Below are 16902 nucleotides of genomic sequence, written 5' to 3'. Positions count from 1 at the left end.
AGAACTTAAAGCAAAGCATCGCAAGCATCTTTTGCTTTTCTGTGAGCACAGCTGTTGCGGTGGCACTGCGGTGAAAGAAAGCCACGACTTCTCTCACGCGACCAAGCAAGAGACTGACGCGAGAAACGTTTAAACCTGCTAGCAAGATTCAATGTTTGCGCGAAACACTTACTGAATTAGAGAGCTGATTGAGACACACCCTTAATATGCGGTGACAACCGGCTACTCTCACTGTCACCTCCATGTTGCAGAGTAGGTCACGTCGGCAGCTCAACCAATAAGATTAGACTGCCATCATATCGTAGAAGTATCGACATCACTCTACGATACATATCGTAACATTTTTGCATCGCGAAATATCGTACTGCGATATATCGTTACACCCCTATTCTTTTAGTTTTTGAAGTTCCAAAAAGCTGATCCATTCATCATAAATATAATCCATACGACTCCAGGGGGGATTCTGAAGTGAAGCGATGGGGTTTTGTAAGAAAAATTTACATTCCATATTTAAAACTTTATAAACTATACTGGCTTCCAGCAACGGCTGTACGCAAGTCTCAAGAGTGACCTCTGACCTGACATATGACGTAGGATGTAGAAGTAGCGTAAGCTTAGGTGAGAGTAGGCGCTCTCTTATATCGAAATCCTCTGATATTTCTCTTTAAAAATTCTCATTTTAGACTTCTAATTCGTGACCGGTGTTTTGTTTTGCTCTATCCTCTACGCTTCCATGGTCAATACATAAATCTACTTGTATAATAAGAAAGGTTAGGCATCTTGTTACTACAGAGTGTCTTCTTACTCTTTATTATAGTTTAATTTATCCGTATCTTTCATATTGTAATATAGTTTGGACGAGCACTTTTCCTATTACTCTTCAAAAAATCGTTATCCTTCAGAAACGTTTTGTTAGGATTGCAACCCGATCAAATGCATATACTTCATCTGCTTCTCTATTTCAGAAACTTCAGATTCTTACTGTTTATGATATTAACATTTCTCAAATGTGTGTCTTTATTTATAAGATATTCATGTGAAGGTAACATTCCAGAGCAATTTAAGATGTATTTTAAAGTAAATTCACAGGTTCACTGTCACTTAACTCGTCAATGCTCAGATTTTCATCTTCCTAAAATTCTCACTTGTAGAGGTCAATAGTCTATACGATTTAGGGGTATTAAATTATGGAATGGTTTATCTCATTTAGCAGAAAAATGTTCTTCTTTAAAATGTTACAAAAGATGTATGAAGAATAATTTTATTGCTGCTTTGTAATTGTGCTTTTTTGTTTATTGATGTTTCATGCACTCTATGGTTTGTTTTTGGACTATATTATTATTATTATTATGTTGTAATTAACTTGTTGCAGTTATATATATTTATATATTTATAATTTTTTTTTTTTTTTTTTTTTTTTTTTTTAGGTGGAGGCTTTAAATAAGCCCTTTGGGTTTTTTTGCCTCTCCATGCACAGTATATGGATTGTATTTTTTTTATTTATTATTATTGTATATATTTTATATTTGTGCAAATAAACTAAAACCTAAAACCTAAACCTACATCTACAACATATTTTCCTCTCTCGTTTCTTCTATATTGTACATTTATCTTGGGAGTATTTCTCAGAGTCAAACTCCTTGTAAGTGTGAACTTACCTTTTCAATAAATGTCTGATTCTTTTCTTTTATAAACTTACCAGTCAGGCAGAGTACGGCTGTATGATTTTGTGAATCTCTGAAAATACAAAGAGTTTTTCAGGGTCAGAAGAAGCTTTTGGCAGAAGCTTGTGTTCCATAGTTTGCCAAGGATTTGTGTGTGTGTGACTGTGATTGTTCAGTTTGCTAACACACTAGCCTCTGTCTTGCCTAAATGAATTACAAATTACTTGTCCATGGTAACCATTAATTTCATTTTATGCTACAAATTTCTCAATATATTTAATCATCTGTATAACACCAATTGCAGTTACCATTGAGACTTCCTTTGGTTTCATTCAAAATAAACTTTTTTGACACATACTTTCATTAAGCAATGATTGGCCCATCCTCCGCAAAAGCAATCTCTGAGTGGCAGTTAGACGACATCGCATGGCTCCTCTGAGACTTATCTCGTTGAGAGTTCCGGAATCCGTGTCTGAAAATGAAGCCCTCATAACTCCCCTCGTTCTATCATTGTTTCTGTGGAGACAGCCTGACAAAAACGTCAACTCCCAATATCTTCCTCATAAAACTCTGCAGCTCTAATAGAGGGATGTAAATCAATTACGTCAGAATTCATTTAGAAGAGCCGGGCTAGATGGAACCCCTGGCGCCGGAGATTTGATCACAGAAGGCAAGCGTATACTGGCATCGACTCGCAGTTGATTCTAGATTTTGAAAGATTGTGCTTTAAGCCGATGATGCTTGTTTTTGAACAATATGACATTCTTTTGGTGTGTGTGTGTGTTTGATGTTTGCCCAGTCTCGTGCATTCTCTTGATCATGTGTGTCCATCTGTGTGTACAGAGGCTCTTTGTGCATATTGGGCTGAATTGATGCTGATTGATTTCGACAGGATCTAGAGGATAGGGGAATCAGTGTGTACATGTGTGTGTCGAAATATGTGGTAATCTGGCTGGGAGTTGTTCCAGTGGTGGTTGGTTGTTCTTGGTAACTTTCTCTTTCCTCTATTCTCCCCTCCTGCTTTTAAAGAAGGGCAAGAGATGGCCTTTTCTCTGCATCAGTACCCCACACGTGGGCAGAGGGTGTCAAACTCATTATTGTTTTTAGCTTGCCCCATATACCAGAGAAATGAAGCAGTCAAAATTGTGAGACTTAGCTCTGTCAAACTTGTCAGTGTGTGCACTTCATTAGACATTTTCCTTTTTTTTTTTTTTTTTTTTTGTAAGTGCCTTCATCTCTGCATGTGTGTGTTTCAAAGTTATACTTCTCAGGATGAAATTGCTGGAAAATGTTCTTAGAAAATTAGAAGTTCTTTTTTTTTTTTTTAAATAAATTGAATTATAATTAACATTTTATTATTTTCATTTTCTAATATAGTAAACTATATATATAGGGGGCCCTTTCTTGCACATTACTATAATATTAAATTTCACAATTAACAACAGAGCCCACACTATTAAATTCAGCTATTTATTTTTAGATTTAATAATCAACACTCAAATAAAAAATAAAATAAAAAACATTTTTGTAAAATAAACAAATAAGGCAGGTTTTGCATTAACTTCTTTGACTCATTTTTGAAATATAACCATTTACACAGTTACTGTCATAATTTGTTTTTATGATACATTTATTTAAACATATCTTAAAATAATTAAGACATTAATAACAGGTAAAGTAAATATAATGAATATATAAGCTAATATAGTGCATATATTTTGTGAAATGCTCCACTCTTGAGTTCATTTCTCTAGTGTACTAACATGCTGTGGACACTAAATGACTTGCCTGAGGTAAATGTAATGCTACGTGAGATGTTATTCTGAAGCTGTTATATTGTCGTATTTCTGCGGTTGAAACACTGGTTGAGAGATTATAAGTAAACATATCTATATGCAAAGATCGTCTGTTGTTCTTCTTCTGCGCTTTTTCCTGTTGTGACGGTTAGCAAACAGCGTTGCATTCCCACACACGGCCCCTTCTGGATTGAAGTGTGGATCGCCTGTGACCGACTGTATTCGTCATTTGATTGCATGCACCGAACTGTAATGTCTGTACCATGACGGTTCGGGACAAACACATGTATCATTACACCTCTAAAAAAGAAAGAAAAAAAAAAAAGAAAAAAGGGATGTCTATTAGGGATGTCCTGATCAGGATTTGTGTGCCCCCAAACTAAATCATTGAATATTGAGTATCTGTATTTTCGGTGCTTGTATTTTCTTAGTGCTTGGTGCACACCTCAAGTATATTAAAGTTATTAAAATCAATCCAATGTATAGACGGATGTGCAGAGAGTTTCTCAGGGAAAATTGTAAACAGCCTCTGTGGTCACAATTATAAATATGGGACTACTGATATTCTTGTATTTTATATGTACAATAAGCAGAATAATTGCAAAATAAAGGCAAAATAAAGGGATAAGTGGTTCAACCTTAATGTTATGAAGTGACGAGAATGCTTTTTGTGGGCATAATCAAAACAAAAATAACAACTTTATTCATCAATTTCTTCTCTTCCTTGTCAGTCTCCTGTGCTGTTGATGTAGTAAACACAGTGGAAATGTAACCATGTTACGATCATGAGCCAGTCAGTACAGAACAATGAAAAGAGCAGTAACCAGTCAGCCTGATGGTGAGCTAGGCCTGTGCTAAGGGAAAAGAATTTGAAACACATTACAGCTTCTTTGGTTACTTAGTAGCTCTTAGTAGTAGCTCCATTTTGCTTTCCTAGAATGTCTCTCTAGGCTATCAGTTTCCAGGTGTCACAGAACCCTGACCACTTTTCCCATAGTGGACCTGTTGGGTTGGAACACAGTGCTTCTATTTGTTTGAGTCTTGAGCCGCAATTGGACAAGGTGCTGTTGCCCAATTATTTGGTTGTTTAAAGCATTCATGCTCCATTGTTGAAGACATCTGGAGTAGAGGAAGAGGGCCTGGGGTACAACCATGTGTAGTCACAGGTGTTTGTGGAGTGACGTAAGAGATGGTACTAGCCAACGGGGGAAAAAAGAAACTGGCAGGAAGTTTCTCAGAAAACAGCCATAACTGGTGAGCTAGACACACTTGGAAGAAATCTCTGAAAGACAGAAACGAAGAACGCAGGTCTCTAGAAGAGGTCGACTCTGCTGCTGATGTAAGATTCATCACAGCAGCTAAAGGGGCATCCCAAGTCTGTCCAAGAGAGTTACTCCCAGGAAGTATATTAAAGTTATTAAAATCAATCCAATGTATAGACGGATGTGCAGAGAGTTTCTCAGGGAACATTGTAAACAGCCTCTGTGGTCAGCCAGAACTGGTGAGCTAGACACACTTGGAAGAAATCTCTGAAAGACAGAAACAAAGAACGCACGTCTCTAGAAGAGGTCGACTCTGCTGCTGATGTATGACTCATCACAGCAACTAAAGGGGCATCCCGAGTCTGTCCAAGAGAGTTACTCCCAGGAAGTAAGTTTTGGAGTGTTGGAGAGAGGGGGAGAACTTCATTGATGGATGGACAGGGACAAAGGGAGGGAGGGAATGATTGAGGGAATGAGAATAGGAGCATGAGTGACATATCGGGAGGATAGCGACTAAGCCCGGCATGCCGCATTGCATAATTACATTTTCTGTTCAAAGAGTATCGGCAATCAATAATGTAATTCATAGAGAAGCCATAGCATACCCTCTCATTGGCATTCACTGCCATGCCCGAGCCGCTATCCTGAAGAATTAGAGCAGCGAGGAGCAGAAGGCAGTTTGTCATTGAAACAAAAAGTCACCCATTGTTCATATCAGAATATACTTACCCAGCATGCTTGGAGAGAGAGAGGGGCCTTGTAAATTGCATTATGTTTTGAGTGATGGCTTTTAGGCAGTCTGTCCTTGTTACCGTAGTGTGGTCAGCACATCGACAGGCTTGCGGAAAAACGTGGCCCGTTGCTTGTTGACATCTTGCTGTGGCTTTAGTCCTTTCTTAGTCCTTTTAGTGCTTTCTTCAGCTATTCTTTTCCTTCTCTTCCACTGACTCTTTTTTGGGTCAGTCTAGATTTAAAATGGCAGTCAGCCCCCAAGTCCTGCCATAGTAAGTTTGAGAGTTTGGATGTGGACGACAGCTGTGAGGCTGATCTCACATAGTCTCTTCACCTTCCAGTGCATCCCCGACATCCCACAGCCAGGAGCCGATGGGTTGAGATCGCCTCTGATAAACTCACACAGTGGCCACAGGGTGCTGGGATGTGTGCCATCCTTCCTAACCCCTCTAGCTCCTGTTGCAAGTCAGAACAAATTCTTATTCAACCCAGCCATATCTCTGGCATCCTTGACGACCGAGAGGTTTGGATTCCAGTAAGCTCCCCAATCCTCTGGTGTTGTAATTTCACAGCTAATATGAGCCTTAGAGCCCTGAACAAGTAGGCGAAGGGGTCTAGAACTCCTGTTGGGTTGAGTCTAGATTAGTTCAGCCTACTGGTGGGACACAGCTAGATCTTCCCACCTTCTCCGGCTGCCAGCGCCTTGTCCGCAGCCTCTTTGCCTCAGTACTTAGCGCTTTAGCCTTCCGCTCACCGGCCAATCAGGCCTTGTTTATTTATTTAGCCCCTCATACATTTTTAATGAGGGAGGGGAAACTGATCCCAGAGCAGATAGGCTGTAAATACTGCTGTGTGGAGGGCTGTTTTTCTCTCTAATGGAGTAGTTTTTTTGAGCCTGATTGGTTTATACAGGATTTAATGACTTGGTTTAGCCAGAGATCACAGGTTGGTGTGTTTGTGTTTGTGTGCGTGAGTGTATGAGGTTTAGTCTTGTGATTTGTTTGTGTGCCTCAGGTTTTAAACTGTAGTTTGACCCTCATGATTTGCGTATGCTTGTGCTCTGTCTTATAGTCGTCTTATATGAATTTTCAAATGACTTATTTCAATACAGATAACTAGAGAGTGGGGTGTAGTGTAATACAATTTAGTTATTGTTGGGATACAGATATACACTAATATTTACTTAATTTGTGTAAAATGTGTAAAAAGATATAAGAACAGAACTTCTCTTAGGAGAATTTGGAACTGACAGAAAGTTAAGACTTATTAATCAAACTCACATTGCCCACATGAGCACCAAAGCTCACGTTGTCACATCACATACTCTAAAACTCTTTCTCATTATTTTTCTGTTTCAGCAATAGCTGAGTGGGAGAAAACTGAGCATCATGACCGGCCAATCGGTGACAGGCACCGCAGAGCGGCTGAAGAGTCCTACTGGGCCTACTCAGGTGAGCAAACTACGCTCACACTTGCGTAGAGACACTTCAGAAAGAGTTACATTCAGATTTCTCTTTTGTGACAGTCATTGTGTTCTGCTAGCACTCAAACACATAAACTTCCTCTGATAGACAGCTGATCTTTCATCCAAAGCTGTCCACCTCACCCCAGAGGCCTCGCCTTAGGTCTTCCCTGGCTTTTGCTTTCATGAATGCTTTGCTGTTGAAAAATTGACTCATGTTGTCCCTCTGAGCAATATTTGCAGAAGAATAGCATTAATCTTTAACTGTGCCACCAAGCCTGCGGCAACCAATGATATTTATTTTATTTATTTAAATACTTCCCCGTTTTTCAGTGCCATGGGTTTCTGTTGTTTGCCAGTGTGACGGGTGGCCCCTTGCACAGATGTGGCCTACAACAAACGCTTGGATACCTGCACTTTTGTGATCTTGTGGTCTTTATTGTTTTTTTTTTCTCTAACATCAAACATTTAATGTCCCGCTAAGGTGTTGAAGCGTCTTTCAGAGGAGCAATTCATTGTGAATAGTCAATGCATTCAGTGTCAGGGTAGTGTTGGTAGGAAAGGCTTTTTGTATTAGGTGGTATGTGAGTTCTTATATACTTCTATTCAATTCTCTACTGAAAAGAGCTTGCTGAGATTGTAGTGTTAGAACTCACAACCTCCGTGTGTGTGCGTATGCATATATTATCACATCAAAAACGCCTTCAGTCAAAGGATCTTGATGTTTTAGTGTTTTTATACATCTATTTTCAAGTGATAATTACAAAGTCTTACTTTGAATACTTCCTGCGGGTTGACATTTGTCATCATTCTCTAGTACACACATTTGGATGTCTATGTTGGCATTGTGTGCCAGTGTCTGGGAAGCAAATTTAATACTGTAGCTTGCTAAGCTGTAAGCTATTCGTGATGTAAAGTCACGAATAAAAAGTCACAATGTGAAGAATCTTGCACTGTACCGCTAATTGTTGGAAAAATGATCTTGTTACTGGAAAAGCTACACTAAGCTACGGTTGTGTTACTGTTTTTTTTTTTTATTATTTATTTATTTTAGTAATTAATGTAATTAATTATCTTTTTTTTTTATTTACTTTTTTGTTGTTCGGTACGAAAATATTGTTGTTAAAGGCGTTTTGGGTGTGACTACTGTACATTAGGGCTGTCACAATTCCTCAATTCAGCTCGAGTACTTGATTTTTAAAAATCCTCGAGTACAATTTGCCCATGTCGAGTAACCGTCAAAATACCGGAAGTGGTGCAGAAGTCATTGCTTTGTTACGAGAAAGAATGTCCGGAAAAATGAATTTCATTGATGTCATTCGGAGTAACCAATATAAAGGACCATTTTGGATCAAGTCACGCGGTCAGTATCATGTGACAGGGTGCAAAGGGCCACATGGTCTTGAAGCAAAGTAACTAACTCTCTCTTAACTATTTGAAAAATTCATGTTTTCGCTTGCTCATAATCATGTCCCGAAACATCAGGTCATTCAGTACAACCGCTATAAAACATGTTATAATATTTTAAAAACTTGTAATAAATATAAAATGTTTGATTGTCCTTTTGCTAGCTTGTTTGAAAATATCGTCATTCGGTAAAACCAAAATCTTTGTTAAACTGAATGAATTTTTTGGCCATCTTGTAAAAAATGACAAAAGCCGTGTTGATTGATTATGCAAACCACATAATCTCATAGTTAACACTTAATAAAACGTAAAAAAAAAACGTATTTGTCAATGACCCATTTACATTGTAACGAAGTGGCTAAATTTGAAAGATTAAGTAAACATTTGGCCAATATTAAGGATTTGATCTGCTGTGTAACAACAACAATCACTAGGCCGTTGGCGCCCTCTGCAGGTATTTGTTATAATACATAGTGCATTTTCTATTTTTATTACCACAGAAAATATCTGATTACTCGATTAATCGGCAAAATAATCGATCGATTATTCGATGACCAAAATAATTGTTAGTGACAGTCCTACTGTACATGATGTGTTCGTCCTTCCAATGGAAATTCTTGAACAACATTAAGGTGTGTCGTACAGCGTTTCAGTTGTTGAGAGAATTTCTTATGATATTCCCTTTTTGCTTAGTGCAGAACTGCAGGCTTATGTTAAAAGCTTTGCATAATGCCCATCAACCCCTGCTGTCCAGAGACAGGAGATGCTTCGTGCGCTTAGGTCAGGGGTTTGATGGGGTGGGTCACTAGGGCATCTGTGGCTTCACCCTGAGTTGCTGTGTAGTTTGCCCGCTGTGTGGTGAGACATCTCTGCCATTAGCCTGTGCAGAGGAAGGGAGAGAGAGCATGCTATTTTTAGTCAGACATTGATGATAAAACAGCAAGTCTGTCACAACTACAGGCAATTAGTACATGCTAATTAGCAAGTAAGTTTTAATCAGTAACCTGGTGAAAAGAAGAGAACATGATGCCACATTATGAGGAACCTTGATAATTCATAAATAGACAACAGTTAAAAATTATTACCCTACAAGAACTGAAAACCTCCTACATGGCATTCGAATCAATGTCATGCCACGTATTTTTTTGTTCCTATCGATTGATTTATTCAGACAATTGATTAAAAAGAATTTCATACATACAGCGATTTTGAATACACCTCTTTTATGATGAGAATGTTTTCAGTTTCTTTCTTAAAATTAATTTTGGGGGAACAAAAACTCTGCAGACCCTCACGACTATGTGTCGCGGTCGATAAGTCTCTCAAAATATTTGATAAAGCAAAGCTAGTTCAAAAATCGAATGTGTCTGATTTGGTGTGACGTAATGATATTTAAAAATTAATAATTCCGAATATTTGTAAAAAACAAACAAACAAACAAAAAACCTTTACATTGATAAATGTATTTAAAAACTGGATTGAGTCTGTATTCTTGATTCTGAATAAATACCAGTATCACATGTGTTTTTTTTTTTTGTTTTTTTTAAACACAAATCAATACAACTGTAGACATTGATTCAGAGTCAGCGTGTGTTCTTGAGTCAAATCCGCCTGTGGGTTTCTTATGCACATCAAGGGTCTTAGAATGTTAAGCCTTAAAAACATGGCAAGATATCGTAAAGCACATGTTTACATGCACCTGTGTGTATTTGTATCTCCACACGTGTTTTCTGGTGGTTGTGCATTCATGTTTTCATGCACGTACTGCACTGAATTCCTTTGGTCGCTGAGCACCTATCGCTTCTTGTGAGCAGAATGTTGTTGACGAGCACAGATGACTGTGTCCTGCAGGCAGATTTAATGAACTCGGCAGATGATCCTCGCTCCGAGAACGGCTCGTCGTCCTGTCGAGTGGCTTTACTCTGTTCGCGCCTTGTAAAGCTGCCACGCTTGTACCCTCCGGTTAGTCATCATTCTTGGTTTGCCCAGTTACAAAGCCCTTACCATTTTTGCATCAAGCTCCATTATCAGTTTATTTATTGCTCCCTGAAGAGCCCTGAAAATGATGCTTGATCAAACAAAACCCCAACAAACATGTCGTATGACTTCTCTGGGCTATAGGGCCCACTGGGCCAAATTTAGCTTGGGTTGATTACACTTAAATATCATTAGTTATTCACATATTTCATACATGTGGAATTGGTGTTAACGGAATACTCCACGGCATGTTTTCTGCAATGTTTGTGTTCTGTCTTTTGGGAAAGGATTCTCATTGTTTTTCTGACATCTATAACAAAAACGTAGTGAAAGTCACCATATTTCTTGAAAATTATTTAGAAAGGTTTTATTGATTATACATTGCCAAACACTCTCATGGTGAAGTAATATGTAATAATCTCAACATCAATAAGGTGCTGTTAAACATATTCCACAAGATTCAAATTGATTTGATGCGTAAATAGCGTGGCGGTGAACGATGTTGAAATCCAGTCCAAAATCCATGAAAGTTCTGTTTCGAGATACATTATGCTTAGTAATTTAAAACACTGATGCAGTCGCTTGTTGGCGGTGAGGCACTATTATCTTTACAGCATCTAAATTGAAATGCCTCTCACAAAAATGTGCTAGATTTGGACTGTAAACAAAACAAGCATCTCTGAATGATTAATGAACTGAGAGAAGCTGCTCTCTGGCTAAGCACAGTATCAAAAAACCTTGAAACAAGATCAGTATCGTCTTCCAGGAACCATGTGCCACACCCCAAAATACATTTTCTATGTGATCGTTCTCGACAGACACTTATCACCTCTATAACGCACGGCTGCGGTAGTGTTATAATCTCTGCATGCTAACCTTGGTCTATTCGATGGATATTAATTTGAAATCCTTTGTGTTCTCAGCAGCATTTCCATTAATGGGTTTTAATTTAAAGGACGGAAAATGTACTGGTAAGGTAATTTCATCCCCAGATTCCAGCTTTGAATGAACAGCTTGCAGCTACTGCAAAGCTCTATAGAAAGCTGTATGAAGATGGAATTTGATGTCTTGCCTTTGCTGTGCCACTTCTGTTTGTTAAAAAGGCCGTCAACTGGTAAATGCTTTCACGTCTCATGATTTGCTTGCATACGTTGAGTGCATATATATTTCGTTTTCAACTGAACAGTAGATTTCATCTTAAAGGAGCAGTTTGTGCAAAAATAAAAATTCTGTTATTTACTCACTTTCATGTAATTCCTAACCTGAATACAACACAAAAGACTTTTTTTTGGTCCATACAATGAAAGTCAATGGGATCCACTTTTATTATCGACAAAAGCAGTTGAAATATACCACAGATTATCTTCTTTTTTTCTGGAACATTTGTAGTCAAATCTCTATTTGAATGATCGTTTGTTAACAGACTTTGTTAACCAAATCTTCTGTTCAGCTCTCCGCAGGCCTTCATCATCATCATCTACCCCCTTCCCATCATTCTCTATTAGCTCTAAGCTCAAGGCTGCCAGCTTTTGTTTAGCAATCTTGGCAACCTGGACACAGATGTTGACCCGCTCCAGATGTTGTTCAGAGCACAGCAGGTCGACCCTCATGTTTGCTATTTACACTTAATCAGACAGACAAAGTACTTCCTGTGGGCCGTGTGTGTGTGAATGCAGTATGCAGCTTGTATTGTTATGTAACAAATTTAAAGGAGTACTACGCAAGTATCTCCCATTATGAAATGTTATATTTAAAGGTGCCCAAGAACGTTCTTTCACAAGATGTAATATAAGTCTAAGGTGTCTCCTGAATGTGTCTGTGAAGTTTCAGCTCAAAATACCCCATAGATTTTTTTTAAATACATTTTTTTAACTGCCTATTTTGGGGCATCATTAACAATGCACTGATTTACACTCGGTGCCGCCCCCTTAAATCGCGTGCTCCCTGCCACACGAGCTGTCGACTATATTACAGCGCATTTACAAAGTTCACACAGCTAATATAACCCTCAAATGGATCTTTACAAGATGTTCGTCATGCATGCTGCATGCATGCTTCGAATTATGTGAGTAAAGTATTTATTTTGATGTTTACGTTTGATTCTGAATGAGTTTGAGGCTATATGCTCTGTGGCTAACGGCTAATGCTACACTGTTGGAGAGATTTATAAAGAATGAAGTTGTGTTTATGCATTATACAGACTGCAAGTGTTTAAAAATGAAAATAGCGACGGCTCTTGTCTCTGTGAATACAGTAAGAAACGATGGTAACTTTAACCACATTTAACAGTACATTAGCAACATGCTAACGAAACTTTTAGAAAGACAATTTACAAATATCAGTAAAAATATCATGCTATCATGGATTATGTCAGTTATTATTGCTCCATCTGCCATTTTTCGCTATTGTTCTTGCTTACCTAGTCTGATGATTAACTGGCTGCCCTTGTCTAATGCCTTTTATAATGTTGGGAACATCATGGGCTGGCATATGCAAATATTGGGGGCGTACACCCCGACTGTTACGTAACAGTCGGTGTTATGTTGAGATTCGCCTGTTCTTCGGAGGTCGTTTAAACAAATGAGATTTATATAAGAAGGAGGAAACGATGGGGTTTGAGACTCACTGTATGTCTTTTCCATGTACTGAACTCTTGTTATTTAACTATGCCAAGATAAATTCAATTTTTGAATCAAGGGCACCTTTAAAGAAACTCATAATTAAGACTGTACTACATAGTTCAGTTGTAACTCCCGCTATAAAAATGTTACTGTTCTAGAAACTAATAGTGATTTTGAAGGAAGCCAGGTTTGTATAACATGTGGCAGGTCGTCTCCTGTTGAGATCACGTGACCAGCCGAATGCTACTCACTTCCATCTCGATAATACACTTATTGTGGTAGAATTTTGTCACAATAAATCATGTGAGTGGTGTGACCAATATGTCTGTAACCAGAAACGTTTGTTTGTGATGTCTTCTCCACCCCAATATGTGTCAATATAATTTCCACACCACTGTTGTATTGGTCAGCACAGCATAAAAGCTGGGTCTGGAATTGCTTACTGTCTGGGTTTGTACTCAATTAGAATAAGATTTTACTTACCAGTTTTTTATAGTATAAATGTGTGTTGTATGAGTACAATCTGGATGTTCTACATCCGCCATGTTGTCATTGTGATGTAACGACTCATCCGTGTACTGAAGTGTCCATCAGATGCACACACAATCTTGGTGGAAGTAGTAGGTCAACGTGGTACTTTTTACCTATTGTTTTAAGAATACTATGAATTCGGACATACTACTCTTATCACGTACAGTTTTTCACCTACTAGCTTATATAGTTGGTAAGCTGGGATATTCAGATGCAGGGAAAGTATTACAAGAATTTTGTACTTTTTAAATAAATATGTTTTTTTCTTCATTTCAGGCCTTAAATTTTAAATCTGAGAAATTCTGATTGTTTTGATTTGTTATTGAGTAGAAAGGGATTGTTTGTCATATTACAACTGATTTCCAATCTCTCTACCTCTCTAGATTCTCCACTAACTGGTGCCGAGTAAACTAAATGTAAATAGAGACTCGCCAAAAAACCTAATCCATTGTTTGCCTGTTCCTTTTTTCTTTTTTTTCTTTCTTTTTCTGACATCAATGAACTTTCTTCTCTGACAGCTTTTGTGCTTTGAGACTGTGCTGCAGTAAATGGGGTGCTGCGTTAACTTTTGTCATTATTTGAGTTATTTTGACAGGGGTATTTTTCATCAGTTAGACCGCTAATTAGACGACGACAGACGCATTGATGAGATAGATAGAGGCGGAGGGAAGAATTCATAATGCCCCCGTTTTCCCTCTTCTTAAAGCGGGTAATTACGGGTGGGTCTGCGGGCTGGGGGAGCTGTTAGACCCCACTACAGCTGGATGTGCTCTGAGCTAGCCAGACCAGAGACGTACCTGACTGAGCATGCTAATGAGAAACACTCGCCTCTCTCTCTCTTTCTCTCTCCCTCGCACTCATTTTTTCTTTAATTCTCACATTTTTCTTTAACAAGAAACAAGATCTCAGAAATATTTTTAATTTCTGAATTTTTTGCTCTCATTCAACCATGGTTGTTCTGTCATGCTATGCTATGTATGCTAACTTTTTCTTATTTCCTGTCTGTTTCTCTTTCTCCCTCTCTTTTTAATTCTGCCTCTTGTTCTTCTGAAATAAAACTTCAGAGACAACTTCTGAAATATTTTTTTGCCTAAGTTTCTTGCTCTTGTTAGTCCATGTTTTTTTTTTTTTTTTTTCACATGCTATGCTATCTATGCTAACTTTCACTGTCAAAGTTAATCTCTGTCTCTCTCTGAAATTCTCTCTTGTTCTTCTGAACTAAAAACAAGGTCATTATATTTAGTTTCTGAGTTTCTTCTCACTCCCATTTAACTTGCGTGCAATGATAAATTTGCTAACATTGGTTTGTTTTCTTGTGATGTTTCTTTCTCTCTGGGTGAATTTCAAATGTGTTTTTTGCCTATGAAGGCCGCTGTGGGATGAGGACGCTACCGAGGGTCATTCCAAGCAAAAGTGAGCTACTGAATCCCTTAAGGAGGGTCCTTCCACAAGGGCATTAGCGAAGTGTACATAAAACCGTAACCTCAAGGAAATACTTCCAAAAATAGAAAAAGTTCCTGTTTTATAGATGACTCAGATTCTGTTTAATTTGGGACACTTTTATAAAGGGATTCCAGTAGTGCATGCAACTGCTGCGTAAAATGAGAGATGAGTTGGTGGGGGGGTGATGTGGTTTAATATATTAATCAATAACCAGCTTTGGTTTGAATGTGCTGATCTGTTGAATCTGGCAACAGTGAGTAACATGAGATCCATTATGATATCTGCTTTAATAAAATGAGCCGGCAGGGCGTACTGGAGAGTCCATCACAGGCCTGCGCCAACGCTACCGCACGTCGCTGGATGGACCTGCTGTTATTGTGCAATTTACTGCACAGCCAATAACAGTCCTGTAATGGATTATGACATGGTGCAGTTTGAGTTATCCTCCCATTGTAGAACCCTGACCCAGAGGCACATTTCATCTGAGCTCCATCCCAAGGTGCACTGTGTGTGTGTGGTGGAGGCAAGTAACTGATTCAGATGAAGCATTCAGGTCAAACTGTGAGCAGTGTTTGCTCATGGGGGATGCTGGATCATCTAGGTCGCATTATAATCTCATCTCAGGCCTGTAATTTACTCTACGGAGGTACGTCGGGGCTCAACATTAAGGATTTTTTTTCTATTGGCCCGAATTTTTTTCTTGTGGCCCCACCACAAAAAAGTAATAAATAAATGCAGTTATGACACCAAAAACTACTAACCTATTTTTAAAGACAAGTAAACTGTCAGTAATGAAATAAGAACAAATAATCAAATTAACGAGCAATAGCACAAATAAATACAATAGAACAAACAGAAATCTTTTCAGGTATGTCTAACAGTATTTTTCAGGTAGAGAAATTGAATCAAATGTTAAATAACTCTGCATAGTATTCACTGTATGAATTAAATATAAATTAATCCTACGCTGCACAGATCTAATATACTGTTACACATGCGTTTTATTTTTCAACTGTTTATGTTCACTTAAGCCATAACAGACTGTTTTTACGAGGATACTAGCCAATATGGGCATTTTGCAAATTTTGTGTGAATATGTTCTTTCAAGCGCAAGAAAACGAATGCACACTGTCTGAGAGACAGCTTTCTGGACATGATCTTCGGATGTTGTGCACGCAAAACGTCCCACATAGCAATTGAGTACCACATTGAGTTCTCTCTCGTGTCTTCCTGTCAGAGTCCTGCACGGGTGCTGTTTGATAAATCCATACCCGCCCTGATATCCGACAGAATCACAAATTTTAGTCCGTACCCAACACGACCCGTTTGACATAAAAACTGCGCCCCGAACCGCACCCGCATTAAATCTCCTACATCAGGTAGACAAAAAACATTTTATCATGAACCCATATCACAAGCAGTAAAACCAACATTAAGGAATTCTGAGTTGATGCAATTAATTAAACACTGCATTAAACAACACAAGTAAAATAATAGAACAAAGAATGTTTTAGTAGGCCTATTTAATTGTAAGCTTAAAGCTAGTAAATATTTTAGCAGGATCACTCAGCATTTAAACAAGGTTGTCTCTTCTGAAACTCAGCAGTGTTTACCTGGCCGCTCGCAGTCCTTATTTTCGAGCCTTGTACACTATAGTTCAAAATTTTCTTGAGCGCAAAAGTCTGCATATTATCATGTGACACTGAAGACTTGAGTGTTGGCTGCTGAAAATTCAGCTTTGTGTTCTCAAACATATCAAACTTTTTTGTATTTGAAACACAAATAAATGTTCTCAGCAATGCCACAAGGGGTGCTAACAGAAGATCAAATGTCATCTTCTACAGTCAGCTTTCTCTTTCAGTTGAGCTACTGTCATGGCTGAGCAACTTTTTGAATAAATCGTAGTCAGAAAGCTAGTTAGTCCCACATTTGTCCCACATTCACATCTGCATTTGCATACTTGCATAAATTATATAAAAAAAAAGAGAGAAATCTCACTGATTTGTT

General features: G+C 38.2%; 1 protein-coding gene across 1 annotated transcript in view; it reads left to right on the top strand.

Annotated features, from left to right (window-relative positions):
* Positions 1-16902, top strand: part of ptprga (protein tyrosine phosphatase receptor type Ga) — a 321286-nt gene that overhangs the window by 73489 nt on the left and 230895 nt on the right. The window contains 1 exon segment of the mRNA XM_048172553.1: positions 6813-6905. Coding sequence (XP_048028510.1) covers positions 6813-6905 — 93 coding nt within the window.

Source organism: Megalobrama amblycephala, linkage group LG21 (genome assembly GCF_018812025.1).
Source record: "Megalobrama amblycephala isolate DHTTF-2021 linkage group LG21, ASM1881202v1, whole genome shotgun sequence".
In the NCBI taxonomy this organism is placed as follows: Eukaryota; Metazoa; Chordata; class Actinopteri; order Cypriniformes; family Xenocyprididae; genus Megalobrama; species Megalobrama amblycephala.
The sequence above is the reverse complement of the archived record's forward strand: the minus strand, read 5'-3'. Positions and strand labels throughout refer to the sequence as shown.